Source organism: Lonchura striata, chromosome 4A, assembly GCF_050655825.1.
Source record: "Lonchura striata isolate lonStrDom1 chromosome 4A, ASM5065582v1, whole genome shotgun sequence".
In the NCBI taxonomy this organism is placed as follows: domain Eukaryota; kingdom Metazoa; phylum Chordata; class Aves; order Passeriformes; family Estrildidae; genus Lonchura; species Lonchura striata.
Window position 1 is genome coordinate 11,306,717 of NC_140742.1, and position 10,644 is coordinate 11,317,360.

The 10,644-nt window shown below is 43.8% G+C and overlaps 1 protein-coding gene across 3 annotated transcripts in view; it reads left to right on the forward strand.

The window, feature by feature from the left end:
* The window catches only part of GAB3 (GRB2 associated binding protein 3), a 64,564-nt gene extending 54,483 nt beyond the window's left edge, over positions 1-10,081 (forward strand). For 2 of the 3 annotated variants that reach the window (XM_031504796.3, XM_085570679.1), the window contains exons 6-10: positions 154-409; positions 1,540-1,621; positions 3,239-3,341; positions 4,591-4,704; positions 5,700-5,966. In XM_031504796.3, coding sequence (XP_031360656.1) covers positions 154-409; positions 1,540-1,621; positions 3,239-3,341; positions 4,591-4,704; positions 5,700-5,816 — 672 coding nt within the window. In that variant the 3' untranslated portion in view covers positions 5,817-5,966. Of the gene's footprint in view, positions 1-153; positions 410-1,539; positions 1,622-3,238; positions 3,342-4,590; positions 4,705-5,699 lie in introns of all 3 variants that reach the window. The other variant, XM_021547884.4, reaches the window with a different exon arrangement.
* The last annotated feature ends 563 nt before the right edge of the window (positions 10,082-10,644 follow it).

Genomic DNA, 10,644 nt, shown 5'->3' on the forward strand with positions numbered 1-10,644 from the left:
TCATGCATTTGTCTCTTGTCACCCCATCTTTTGCCTCTGTGAGGCCCCATCAGAGGGGGCTCAGCTCAGGTGTGTTCCCAGCTCACAGCAGCTCCCGGCTGTGCATTAATGGTGCCCTTTCTCTCTCTCTCTGCTCCTGCTGTGCCCGTGCAGCCGTGCCGGTTCTCCCCGCTGTGCTCGCCGGCCGCGGACGGCGCCGAGGACAGCTACGTGCCCATGCGCCCCAGCACCTCTCCCTCCGCGCCCGGCTCCGACTGCTCCCCTGACGGATACATCCCCATGAGCCCCGGCTCGGCCACCTTCACCTTCCCCATCGCCAGCACTGAAAAGCTCACCAGCCCCTTGCCTGAGCTTCCCTCTGACGTGGAGCCCCCTCCAGTGAACCGGGACCTCAAGCCTCGTAGGAAGTGTAAGCCCAGACCTAAAGTGCAAAGCCTGAGGGTCCTGATGGTGGGGACATGGGTGACCTCTTTTGACAGTGTCCTTGGCATGTCCTAAAGCAATTCTGCCTCTAGAGGATGGGTTGAAATGCTGCGTGGATGACTTACAGCACTGTAGCCTAGGATGTGCTTGCAGGGTGTTTTGTGAGTGGAGGATAAACTTCCACGGCTCTTTCTGCAGTCAAAGCCCAGGTGGCTGCATAAGCACAGTGCCTGGCTTTCCTTGTGACTACAAACAGCCAACAGGACCTAGTCTGGGAGAGACAGCAGACTAAATCCTGCCACTCTGAGGTACATGTACTCCTATCTCACCAGCTCTCTGACCTGCCAGGAATGGGACATCCAAACACTCAAGTACTCAAACTTGATGTGGTGGCTGTTGGTTAGATCTTTGTTGGGTAGGCACAGCTGTCTTAGTTTAATCAGGAATTTTCTGCAGATGTTTTTGCTGATGGTAATTTTCCACTTCTGGCTTTCATGGCATGTCCAAAATCTACGTTCACTTCAAGGGAATATACTGAGGACAAAATTCAGCTTTGAAGTGGAGAAATTGCCTAAACCTAGCCTATATTAAAGCTCTTAAGGTTGCAGCTCCGCAGGGTTGCTCAGAAATTGGTTCAGGCAGTGCTACTGTAAAAGTGGGGACAGACATTTAGACCATTGCCATGAAGAAAAGCAAACTCAAATCCTTTCTTAAAGGGTCTTGAGAATGGTGGACATCTGTACATTGAGTGGTGACAGGAATGGTCCTGATGTCCATGTATAGGACCTTTTTGTTTAGAACAGAATCCAAAGCCTATTATAACCTGTAGGCTGAACCAGCCTCTCCAAGGCAGCATTTACAGAGCATATTTGGGGCAAGTGTATGTATCTTGTGTGGCATTTGGTCTCTTTATGCCAGCTATATTTATTCTGTTATTTTAGGGTGATTGAAGGTCTTTGCTTTCCAGCAGTGACTAAAGAGATCATTTGTTACTGATTTCCTTCTTGGTTATGTTCTGTGAAATACTCTGTTAGTTTCTTTCTGTTAATACAAAACTGCATTTTTCTAAACAATCTGTACTTTTCATTGAAAACATAGTTCCTTTTGTACTTACAGCACGACCACCTCCTTTGGACTTGAGGAACCTCTCCACAATCCGGGAGCATGCTGCCGTGACCAGGATGTGGACTGTGCCTTAGTAAGTCAACAAGAAACCTGCCATTCCAATAGTCTGAGCATTAGTGTGGAATAGAGTTAAAACTTATCCCATCCTACAAGAAAGATTCCTGACAAAGTCCAGAAACAGAAGTTCCCCAAGGTTCCTTTCAGTATCCCCCAGGCTTTTGCTGTCTCTGAAAAGCAGAGCTCCCTTTCATGATGGGCAGCTCCAGAGCATTCAGAATCATGATCTGAAGGTTCCTTTTAAACATCCTGGAGCTGGTCTGCACTCTGGTGTGGCTGCTATGATAGCTAAAAGCTTGGCATGCCTAAACTATGATAGAGCCACTTTTGCTCCTTAAAATAATTATAACAAAGGAGAACCAGATCAGATAAAGATCTGTCTGAATTGTAGATTGGGTATAGAATTCTGCACTGCCACACAGCAGTCCAGACTTGAACTTTTGGCATGACCTTTTGTCACTAGAAATTAGTTGTTGGTAAAACAAATTCTTTTGATCCCACAGCCCAGGTAGTATGAGCAGATGATACTGTTGGGCTCCAAGGGCAGCAGAAGACTCATCCTCAGGGAACTTGTAAGCAGGGGAGGACTTCAGCCTTCAGCCTTGGCTGGAGGGGTCTTGGCACAAAAAAAAAAAAAAATACAAGCAGCTGTGCTGAATTATGTGTGCAAAAGCTAGAAATTCCCATCAATCTCCTCCACACACCCTGGGCACTCCAGAAAATGTGGGGTTTTGCTGGCATGAGTGCCAGACAGGGCATTTCCACTCCCCCATTTCAGGTTGTCATGTGAAGGGCAAAGGAGACACAAGGTGAGCAGTTTCTCAGTTGCAGAGGCTTTTCTCACATCCAGTCCAAGGCTGGTTAAGCCCCTTGACGCTGCCTGTTAGGGAAAGCCAATACCCTGCCTCCCAAGCACCCCTGCCAGTGCACTGAGGTTAATCAATGCTGACACAGTGCAGAGTTCTGAAGGATAATGAGCTTAGAGTGAGGTTGCATGTTTTACACTAACAAAAATTTAAAAGTTATGCCTGAAACTAATACAGCAAAAGGAATTATGCTGTTCATGCACAGAGAGGCCATCTAATTTTCTATTAACCAAGCCCATTGTGCTTGCCTGTGGTAATTTATTCACCATGCAGCTCTGAAAGTTGTGTTCATGGGAGAGATTTTCTTGTGCAAGAGCTGAGTCACAGCCATCTCCATAGCACAGGTGGCAGGTGTTGACACTGTGTACAAAGCCAGACCAAGTTCCTTTGTATGTACCTCCAGCAGCTGATTAATTCACATCAGTCTCCAAAATGTGAATACCTGCACAGCCAAGTAACTGCCCCCATTATTACCCAAATGAATGATAGCTCTGTAGCCCTTGGCAGAGGATTGCTTCAATGTTTTACAGTTTCTGTTGTACCAGATAGCAAACTTTCATAAATCCCAGAGAAAAAAAAAATCAACAAAATCAGTCAGCAATATAGCACACTATTTCTAGAGCTAAGGAGTGGCTTTGGACATCCTCTCTATAAAGGCCACAGCCTTTGTGTGAGTTTATTCACCATATGGACTGTGTCAGGTTTTGGCTTCATTTCAGTGCATCTGTAAGATGCTTCCTTAACCTCTCCTGTGTTTTTCTTCATAGCAATCGAATGAGCTTTATCTCACCAGAAAGAGACGGTATTAATTCAGCAAGAATATTTGCCAATTCAGTTTCCGGAGAAGAGGAAGAAAGTTACATTCATATGGTAATGTCATTTTCACACAGCCATCCTTTGCTTTATTCTGCTCTGTCACATTGATGGAGAATGCAGAAGTTTGTTTTCTAAGAAAAAAACGTTGAGGAGGTTTGTCCTTTGCCTTCTGGTTTTTTTTTTTTTCCAAATGATGAAATGGTTTTAAACCAAAGACACTGGGACCAATTTACAGAGAGATAAGGGAAGCCCTTTTCCTGCTCTGCAGAACTCAGCTGTTCACCCACGAATGTTGCTGAACAGTTCCAAGAGATCACAGGGATCAGCCATATTTACATGAGAACTCATTAAGACAAAAGAAAATTAAATCTTTTCACCTTTTGAAAGTGTGCCTTGCAAAATCTCCTAGGAAATAACAGAAAGCCGTTAGTGCTCTTCCTAAAGAAACACACCAAATATTGTGCAGAAACAGAACTCCCATTAGAATCTCATTGCTTCTGCTTTGGCTGATGGCACTAACCCCACTTCCCATCCCATGAAAGAAGAACATCTGGCTTTGCGGCTTCCTTTTTTTCATTTACTCTTTAGCCATATCTTACAAAAGAGCAGAATCTTGTTTTACTTTGAAGTTTTGGTGGAAATGGATCTCAAATCCATTCATCTGAGCCAATGTCTACAGATCTGCTCCATAGCCAAAGCCCAATAGCAGTAGCTATAAAAATATATTGCAAAACTGACCCCAGTCTCCATGAATCATAGTTTCAAATGTTAACCCACATCTCTACAAGACTGAAATCTGCTCAAGAGGCCAGTTCCAATTATAACCATTCCCTATCTGGTTTTTCCAGTTTAGGAAAACCTGACATATGTTTGGTTATTTGTGATTTTATGAGAATAATTTTCAGTTTCTATATTTGAACTGAATTTTCACTATTTCTTCAAATTCATTGAATGATGATGTTTAAGTGGGCACCCCTGCAAATCTGAGTGTTCCAAGGGCTTGGATTAAGAAGCTGGGCACAAGTCCTTCTTGATAAAATTGAGTGTAATTCAGCTTGTTTTGTTTGCTGTGCCAGAATTATCAGAAGAAAAAGGTTCTCATGATTTCTTTATGCTATCCCGTAATTATCAGTGTTATGCTGTGGTTAGTAACCAAATGCACCCTTGGCTTAGAAAATTATGTGGGCCCTGATTGTTCTCATTCACTTTCTGCCAGATGAATCTCCCAACTCCCAGTTGTGATCCTGTCCCCTTCTAGGATCATGTGTTTAGAGCATTAAAAGTTTTTCTTCTTTCCTGACAGGAACACAGACAGGCCACCTCTCCATACAGTGGTGCTTTTCCATGGACAAGGAAATCTAACCTTGATTACTTAGCACTGGATTTTAACTCTGCTTCCCCATCCCCTGTGCAGAAGGTACGAGTCATCTGAAAAACCCGCAGCCTCCTGCCTTTTTGTTTGTGGGGAGGAAATCCAGACCCAGGGATTCTGCTAGGTGCCCAAAGTGCCATGATGAAGCCAGTCGTGTTTCCAGCTGACTGTATTCGTGTCAGGCCCAAGATTAATATGATAAAAGCATGATGAGGGTGCTGACAGGGTGTCCTTAGTGTGACTCATAGAGCTGCTGCTGACACGAGCTTGGCACAGGGTATGAGACTGCACTGGAAAGTGCAGCCATGAGGGCTTGTGGGCAAGCAGGTTGATGTTTGCAGGATCTCTGCATGCTCCTTCATTTTCACCAAGTCTCCACAAAGCCTTTCCTGCTAGTTTTCCCAAAAATCTCTTTGCAGTAACAAGATTGCAGCCCATGATAAATTCATTGGGTAAGACTGTACCATCTCTTATAATATGGCAAAATGTGCATCTTTATTCTTGCATCACCAAAACCATTTCAATTTCTTTTGCAATGCTGAGAAAATACATTCCTTGTTCCAAAGAACTTCTAAGCTGCCTAAGTGGTGGGTAGGTACCACTGCAAAGCAATGAACTGTTGTCAGTTTGGATCACTTTATGTCCTGTGTATCATTTTCCCCATCAGCCAACACTCCCAGATGCAAAAGACTCAAGACTCTAAAGCTTTCTTATTTAAACCCTCCCTATATCTAAAATCAGGTTATCCCTGCAGCAGGATCACTCAGATGAGGAGAGAATTATTATCTGCATGGAAATAGCCAGTACAGCATGTTTCCCTCACTTGCTGTGCTGGGCTGAGTGACAGGGTGGCAGATGGAAAATTATAGCTAAAGCAGGCTGTAAAGCAATGCTTTTGTCAGCTGATGTCACTGTGAGCTTCGAGGTGAAGTGAAGCAATCAAGGAATGAGGGAAAGGGAAAACAGAAAATCAAGCTAAGTTTCACTAGCACCCCTTTTCAACCTGAGAATTAAAACATTTTTTCCTCTCTGTCCCATAGAAACCTTTTCTGTCTGAGGAACAGAGAGTGGACTATGTCCAAGTAGATGAACAGAAGACTCAAGCTTTACAGAACACTAAGCAAGAATGGACAGATGAAAGACAATCAAAAGTATAAAGGAAGAAGATTTCGGATCAGGAGGGATTTTTTTTGCACTGGAACCACAATGTTAATGAAGCAGCTATCACAGTAGAGCTCAAAGGCAGAGTTGTAAGATGCTTACAGTCTGTAGAGGCATTTTTACTGGAAACCTTTGATTTCAGCTGGAAAAAGTATGTTGAGTGAATGAGTGGTTCACTGATGACTAAAGTAATGCATTAGCCTTTTTTACTGCCCTTACCAGTACGCTCCATGGTACCATTTTCTGGCATGATTCTGCAACGAGTCATACACTTAACGTTAACAAATCCACTACAAGTTGTATTAATCTAGTTCATCCTGCCTTCTCCTTCTGTTGCATAATTCCTAGTTGCTAAAGCTATTTTTTGATATTCCTACAAATGCTGCAGGTGCTCGGAGTACTTTTATGGCAACAGGCATCTGACAGGTTTTGGTGACTAATCAACTAAGGGCTAAAATACTGAAACAATAATAAAACTTTTTGAATATATAGTGCTTTAGCAAAGAGAATTTTGAAAAATATTTTCCCCCTGGGTTTAAAAGGTCTGGCTGTGAGCTGATGCTGTCAGAACTCAAAACAGGACTACGTGCCCATGCGACTGGAATGCATGGTCTGACCCTCTGGATGATGGTCATTGTATTAAGCTTCTTCCCTCCATTGTGGCTCATACGTGTCACTTTTCTGTCTGATTCCTACTGATGCTTTCTCCCCTGTCTTGGGAAGTGTCGTTGGCACTGCTCTTCTAGTAGGAGGCTGCAGCCACACAGCTCTTGGCTGGCCAAAAAATAGAAAGGGAAGCTGTGAGCCTGTTTCTGCAAGCCTTGAGAGAACTGGCAAAGGATCAAGACTGCTTTCATCTGAACAGCAGAAGGAATGCCATTGGAATGCTGGTAGCAGTCGTCAATCTGATTGTTTCACTAGACCCACCCCAAAATAAAAAAGAGCATTAGGAAGTGCAGCGTGCTCTGAGAGGCCGGGAGCCTGCCAAAACAGGACAACAATGTGCTCACGCAGCGTGAGGACCTCTGGGCTCAGGAAGCTTATCTACTTTGGGACTTGTTACAGGCACTATCTCAGGATGACACATGTGTACAGTTTATAAGATATTTAACTTTAAACGCTTGGCTGTGGTCTTTATTTTACGGTGGCACACAGCCACTTGGCTCATGGAAGTAGGCAGTGATGCTGAGTGACCCACACTGGATTTGGTCTCATGGGCTTTGCTCCCAATAGCCATAAGAGGTCTGATCCTGTCAACATGGGCAGACAGGACCCTTACAAAAGATTTCTTCTCTGACAGTGCCAATTCGCTGGCCTCCCTTCATGTGCCTGTTGTTACCACATTGCATTGCTGTAACCTGACATCCTAAAAATTCTAATCTACCAAACAGAGGTCATAGAGATGGCATTGCAGAAATCACTGGCATTTCAAGGCTCCTACTCAACTTGTTCCTTAAACTCTGTGTGCTCTGATCATTCAGGCAGTCTGGGAGGCCATTGCACATCCCATGGGAGAGGCAGCATAGCTAACAGAAACACAGTTTTCCTCCTACCTCAAGAGAGCTGCAGGGCTTGCAAGGCTCACTGCTTCTTTAGCCCAGCCCCTGGGGATCTGTGATGACCAGGATCTCACTAGGTTACCCTGCAAGAACAAGGTTCACCAGCACCTTCAGTGACTGGGGCAAACTGGGCACCCAGGCCTGTGGGCATGAAGTGTCCTGGCCTAGAGCTGCTTGGAAATGCAGGGTTAGTCCTGCAGATAGCTGACCTGCTGTTCCCTCCTGCCCTGCTCCTCCCTCCCTCACCAAAGCTCTTTAAATTGATGTTCATAAAAGTTTTGAAAATAATTCCAACTTTTCCACATACATCTTGTCTGTCTGGTTTAAAATTTAGTTTGTTAAAAACCAGCTGTTTTGTCCTCTAACTGATTTAGCAGAGCTGGGAGCACCCATGCCTTGGGAGTGATACTGTTACAGGGACAGGGCATTTGAGGAGAGGCAGTGGAGATCTGCACCTGCACAGAGATGTTAGAGAGAGGGAAGTGTGGAAGTGCCACAGATACTGTGGATACTGAGAGACTTTTGCCTTTATGCTCAAAAGAATTGCCTTTCTTTCAAAGTGTGCAAATAATACATGTTGCTGAAAGCTCTTGGTATGTGCTGATGTACTGAAAGGGTTAAAAGACATGCTAAAAGGCATTTTAAATTACAGACAGACAACCTCCACAAAGGGTGAGAGAAGTTATGTTCTGCAACTGCAGATCCCAGATTGTGGAGTGATGGCAGTGCAGCCTCTGATGAGGATCAGAATCACATACAGATCAGCTCATGTTTGACTGGAGTGTTTCCTTTCATGCTGTCAGAAAATCGTCTGAAGTAGAAAAACACCAAGTTATTGGAGACAACTGACTCACTTGTTATTCTAGTTTATTGTAAAAATATTTAAACTTCAACAAACCTGGCTAACGGATCGTTCAGAAGTTTAGAGAAGAAAGAGCTGTATCTGGATTTTTACTCCCCTAAAAGGACATAAGCATATAGCTTGGCAGGGACTGTCCTTAGAGGAGAATGGCCCCTTTCAACTTCCCGTGTCCCCTGCTTGCCCTCACAATACTCTTATCTTGATCAAATGCTGCTCACTGGTTTCTAACTTTTAACTTAGAGCTAAATTTGATGGTTTATTCTGATTTTTCATGTAATGTCCTTTCCCAGCTGCTTCAGGGCCCATGACATACATTCTTGTGCAGGTAAAACACATGAAACAGGAAAAATTTAAAAATACTGGGGAAAAAAAATTAAAAGCAGAGTAGTCCTTCTCAAAGGCTTTTTTCTTTTGCTTTGGTCAAATTCCACAATACTTCAAAGAGAGTTAGGAGCAGGATGGTGGGAGGATGGTGAAGCCAAATCTGCTGTGGCCACCTCACCACTAAGGATTTGGGTGTGAGGGGAGCTGCAGCAGCCACGACTGACAAACCTGTGGGCCAGTACCCATAGAGCAACTGCTGGAGTGTAGGAGTGTTACAGAGCAAAAAGGAGTTACTGTTCAGTTAAGTCTGTTCTTAAATCCTACTACCTTGGCCAAGAAGGAAAGTAAACATGAAAACTGAGTCAGCTTTTGACAATGCCTTGTCTGAAAATATAGCCCAGGCCAGAGCCCTTGGTTAGTACTGGCTCTGGGGCCAGCCAGGCACACTCCTGATGGTGTCCTATTTTTGCCATGGGTCTGTTACTTGCATGTATTTTTTCCAGAAGTGTGGTGAGAGCTGATGCAGAGAGATGCTCTGCACCTAAATGAGCACAGAGTGGCCAGTGGTCCCTTAGCAAACTCTGCTGAGGGAATTGGCATTGCCCAGCCCAGGTATTGTAGTGCCTTCTCCAGCACTGCTGGGGCCTCTCGTTAAAAATAGGGAGCGCACTAAATGAGCAGCACAGTTTTAATTTAATTGGAAATGTCACCTTGTGGAGTTGCTGGATGAAGCTTGGTTGCAGGATGACGTAGAAGACAACCAAGCTCAATGGTTTGAGTCCTGTGGTTATTGCTGGGGCCATCAGCTGGTTCCCCCCACTGATGTGTTCAATATGGCCTTACTCTCTCCTTCAATGACTGCACATTTGACCAAGGCATGGCAGGTCCACAACTCATTTGCTTTTTGGACTAAACTACATTTCACATTTATAACCCCTTTATGACAGGAGGCAGCATTAATTTCGTTACTGGCAGAAATGAACACTTAACCTGAGAAATGCCAGCAGCCATGTATAACTGGAGCAAGGTTTTCAGCCAGCTCACTTTGCCAGTGGTAGCACTTGCTTTCTTCATTGTCACTAACTACATCCTAGATGTAGATTTTGGGTTGCATTCAGTTGCAGTAATTCAGAACTTTAATAATTCAAAGACCATCAGATGCTGTGATGAGAATGAAGTACAGGGCAATGCCTTCCCTTTGTCCCCCTCTTCCACAAAACTTGCTCAGGTTTAAAAAAAATGAAAGCCACCAAAACAGCAGACATTTGCCATGTCAAAGCCAGGATATTTTTTGTTTTCAAACAAAAATAAACTTTTTCTTGTGCAAATGAAGCATTATACATTTTTTTGTATTTGTAAATCTGTGGGGAAGCATTAAACAGTCATCTCTGTTATGAAGGGACAAGTCATTGCTAGAGGGAAGGGGCTCACCTTCCTCATGTTTCATTGTAATGTTTGGTGTATATATTTGCACATTAAACTGTATCTTTTTTCTAATAAATTAATATAAAAGGTAGCTGTGATCTTTAATTATTTTGGTACGTGAAGGTGCTCATGGGATAAGCTCCCACATCTTTCATTTAATGCTTTTTCCATTTTTTAATTCTCTTATTAGGCAGTGACTTTTTGGATAAAATATTTTTCACATAAAATATTTGGATGCAAGTTCAAACAAATTTGCAAACAAATGTCATGTACCTGTGTATCAGGGAGATTATTTGCAGAATAACAAAGAACTGTGAGGCTGTGACTTGGACTCATGTCTGTGTCCTCCTGGGACAGGGTGAGCTGCAGTCCCCCAGTCCCAGCCCCAGCTCCTGCTGCCACAGCCAAAGGGCAGGAAGGGGTCACAATTCCTGACCAACCATGTAGAGCACAAGCACAAATTTATTCAGCACGTGCTCCAGGCTTGGATACAAAGGCTAGTTGTTATTTAACCTGGTCTTTTAATTGCCGTGTGCTGTGGAGGGGAGTTGCTGGTAATATAATTTCCACATGCAGCAAGTTAGGGATGTGGGATCCTTTCAATGTACACATCTTGGGATTTGGAAGATGAAAACAAGGCAATCCATGGGAACA